This window comes from Vigna umbellata, chromosome 5 (genome assembly GCF_029865625.1).
Source record: "Vigna umbellata cultivar VRB3 chromosome 5, Vumbellata_1.0, whole genome shotgun sequence".
NCBI lineage: Eukaryota > Viridiplantae > Streptophyta > Magnoliopsida > Fabales > Fabaceae > Vigna > Vigna umbellata.
In genome coordinates, this window is record NC_142169.1 from 60493035 (window position 1) to 60495721 (window position 2687).

The window sequence follows — 2687 nt, forward strand, 5'->3', positions numbered from 1 at the left end:
TTAAATTATGATCAGTTATTTCTAATCTCTGAAGAAAAATGTGATTCTAAAAATGCAGTTTACAATATAATTGTTTGCAACCGGTTTCTGATGGACATACGTCGTCGTGATCTGCATGCCGCGACGTATATAAGATGAAAGAATGAATAAAGAAAAAATATTTTTCCTTGTCAACCAAAAAAGCCGGCTTTGTGATGTCTCATACTCTCATCTGATCCAAGTAAATAAAAGAACAAAGTAATGAGATTATTGTTTACAGTATACATTCCCAAACAAATTGATCATTCTATAAAACCTTCAACAAATAACTTGAGTATCATAGAACCTTGGCGGAGGGTCATCCATGGAGTTTCCTCCGAACCTTTTGCCAGACGAAGCGAGCCCAGAATGGTTAAACAAAGGAGACAATGCGTGGCAGTTAATGGCAGCGACGGTGGTGGGTCTACAAAGCATTCCAGGGCTGGTTATTCTCTACGGAAGCCTCGTCAAAAAAACATGGGCCATTAACTCCGCTTTCATGGCCTTCTACGCCTTCGCGGCGGTTCTTCTCTGCTGGGTTGCGTGGGGTTTCCGCATGTCATTCGGTGAGAAAATGCTGTTCTTCTTGGGGAAACCAGGGGTGGCGCTGGACCAGGAGTTTCTTCTGGGGAAAGCGTTTCTGGGGCTCTTTCCCACCGCTACCATGGTGGTTTTTCAGGGCGTGTTCGCGGCGATTACTTTGATCCTCATAGCTGGGGCGTTGCTCGGGAGAATGAACATCCTTGCGTGGATGCTGTTTGTTCCTCTTTGGGTTACTTTTTCGTACACGGTCACTGCGTTTAGCATCTGGTGCCCCGAAGGATGGTTGGCGAGGCTTGGAGTTATTGATTTCTCCGGTGGATATGTCATTCACCTCTCTGCCGGAGTTGCCGGTTATACTGCAGCTTATTGGGTGGGTCTGCATTTCCTCACTCATCTTTCTCCATCTCCCAGTTTATTTAAAAATCATAACTTTTTGAAATTTCCATTTTTTATGAGGAAGATACTAAGACTAAGGTATTCTAGGGTTGTTGAATAGGTGGGTCCAAGATGTGAGAAGGACAGAGAAAGGTTTCCATCAAACAACATGATTGTAGGGCTCGCCGGCGCCGGCCTGCTTTGGATGGGTTGGAGTGGGTTCAACGGTGGTGGTCCGTTCGTGGTGAGCACGGTGGCTTCTCTGGCCGTCCTTAACACACACGTGTGTGCCGCCGCTAGCATCATGGTGTGGGTTCTACTTGACACTTTATACTTTGGTAAACCCACCGTGTTTGGCGCCATACAAGGCATGATCACCGGCCTTGTTTGCATCACACCTGCTGCAGGTACACGCACACACGCTTCCTTTTTCCTATGTTGTTCTTTCTTCAAACATCCACCAACATATGTGAAATGCAACAGGAGTTGTGCAGGGGTGGGCAGCGATCTTGATGGGTTTGATCTCAGGAAGCGTTCCCTGGTACACAATGATGATCCTCCATAACAAGGTACCATTCTTGAAACAAATCGACGACCCCATGGCGGTTTTCCACACCCACGCCGTCGCCGGTGCTCTCGGAGGAATCCTCACCGGCCTCTTCGCCGTCCCTAAACTCTGCCGTCTCTTCTACATGGTCCCCGATTGGGAAAAATACATTGGCCTGGCCTATGGCCTCCAGAACGGTGCAACTGGAGCGGGTTTAAGACAAATGGGCATCCAAATCGGAGCCATAGTTTTCGTCATCATCTTCAACTTCGTTACTACAAGCTTGATTTGCTTGCTGGTGGGGGTCTTGGTACCTCTCAGACTTCACACCGATGCGCTGCAAATGGGTGACAAGGCAATGCATGGAGAAGAGGCTTTCGCTTTGAATAATGCTGACAATGCCAAGTTTGAGAATCTCAACCACAACAAAGTTTATGATACTCAAGACTTTTCCTTCGTTAGAGACCCAAAACCATTGACTCAACTTCAAATGGTATGAGTAAGTCACCAAAAATAAAGTGTTAAAGCATGCATGTTTTGTTTCTATACGTTGTCTTCGATGGCGCAATCATCTTTCTACATCCTGAATTTTGCAGCAATATTGAAAGTCAGTCCTAGCGTTTTGGTTCATGTTCCTGCTCACTAAAATTCGTGTTTCCCTATTTAAATTTGCGTTTAATGTTATCGAACGAGGCTTGGTAGTTGCAGAGAAGATTTTGAGCTGATTTTGATTTCATACTGAAGGAAATTAATTACGATAAGGACTTTAACGCTGAGACTTAAGGACTGCTACGTGTTACTACTCTAAAATGGAGAATGATTTCCATTTATTTTCCGCTTAAAACGGATTTTCCTCCACTTAAAACGGTAATCTTTATCCACTTGTTGATTCTAGTTTAGACAAATATATTTTTGGTAAAACGTAAGACAAAAAGAAGATAGATAAAAAAACTAAGAGAAATAAAGGGAAAATAAAAATTATGGTTTATGTGTTCCCAACTTAATTTAGTATATTGGAGGATGAAATAAGAAATGAGTAGTTAAACTTGTGAACATTGATTTATAAGTGACGTAAAACTATTAGACATGATAAGAACATAAACCCTTAGTTGAAATTCAAGGAGAATGATGTTATCCATAACGAAGGACTTAAGATATTGATGGTTCGTCTTAGAACCTCGTTATCAGCTTAAGGCGTCAATGT

At 43.1% G+C, this 2687-nt stretch overlaps 1 protein-coding gene across 1 annotated transcript; it reads left to right on the forward strand.

The window, feature by feature from the left end:
* Window positions 1-343: 343 nt before the first annotated feature.
* Window positions 344-1982, forward strand: LOC124823283 (ammonium transporter 2 member 4-like). The gene is made up of 3 exons (XM_047295470.1): window positions 344-931; window positions 1058-1343; window positions 1420-1982. Exons 1-3 carry the CDS (start codon window positions 344-346, stop codon window positions 1980-1982), a joined length of 1437 nt encoding a protein of 478 aa, XP_047151426.1.
* Window positions 1983-2687: the final 705 nt, after the last annotated feature.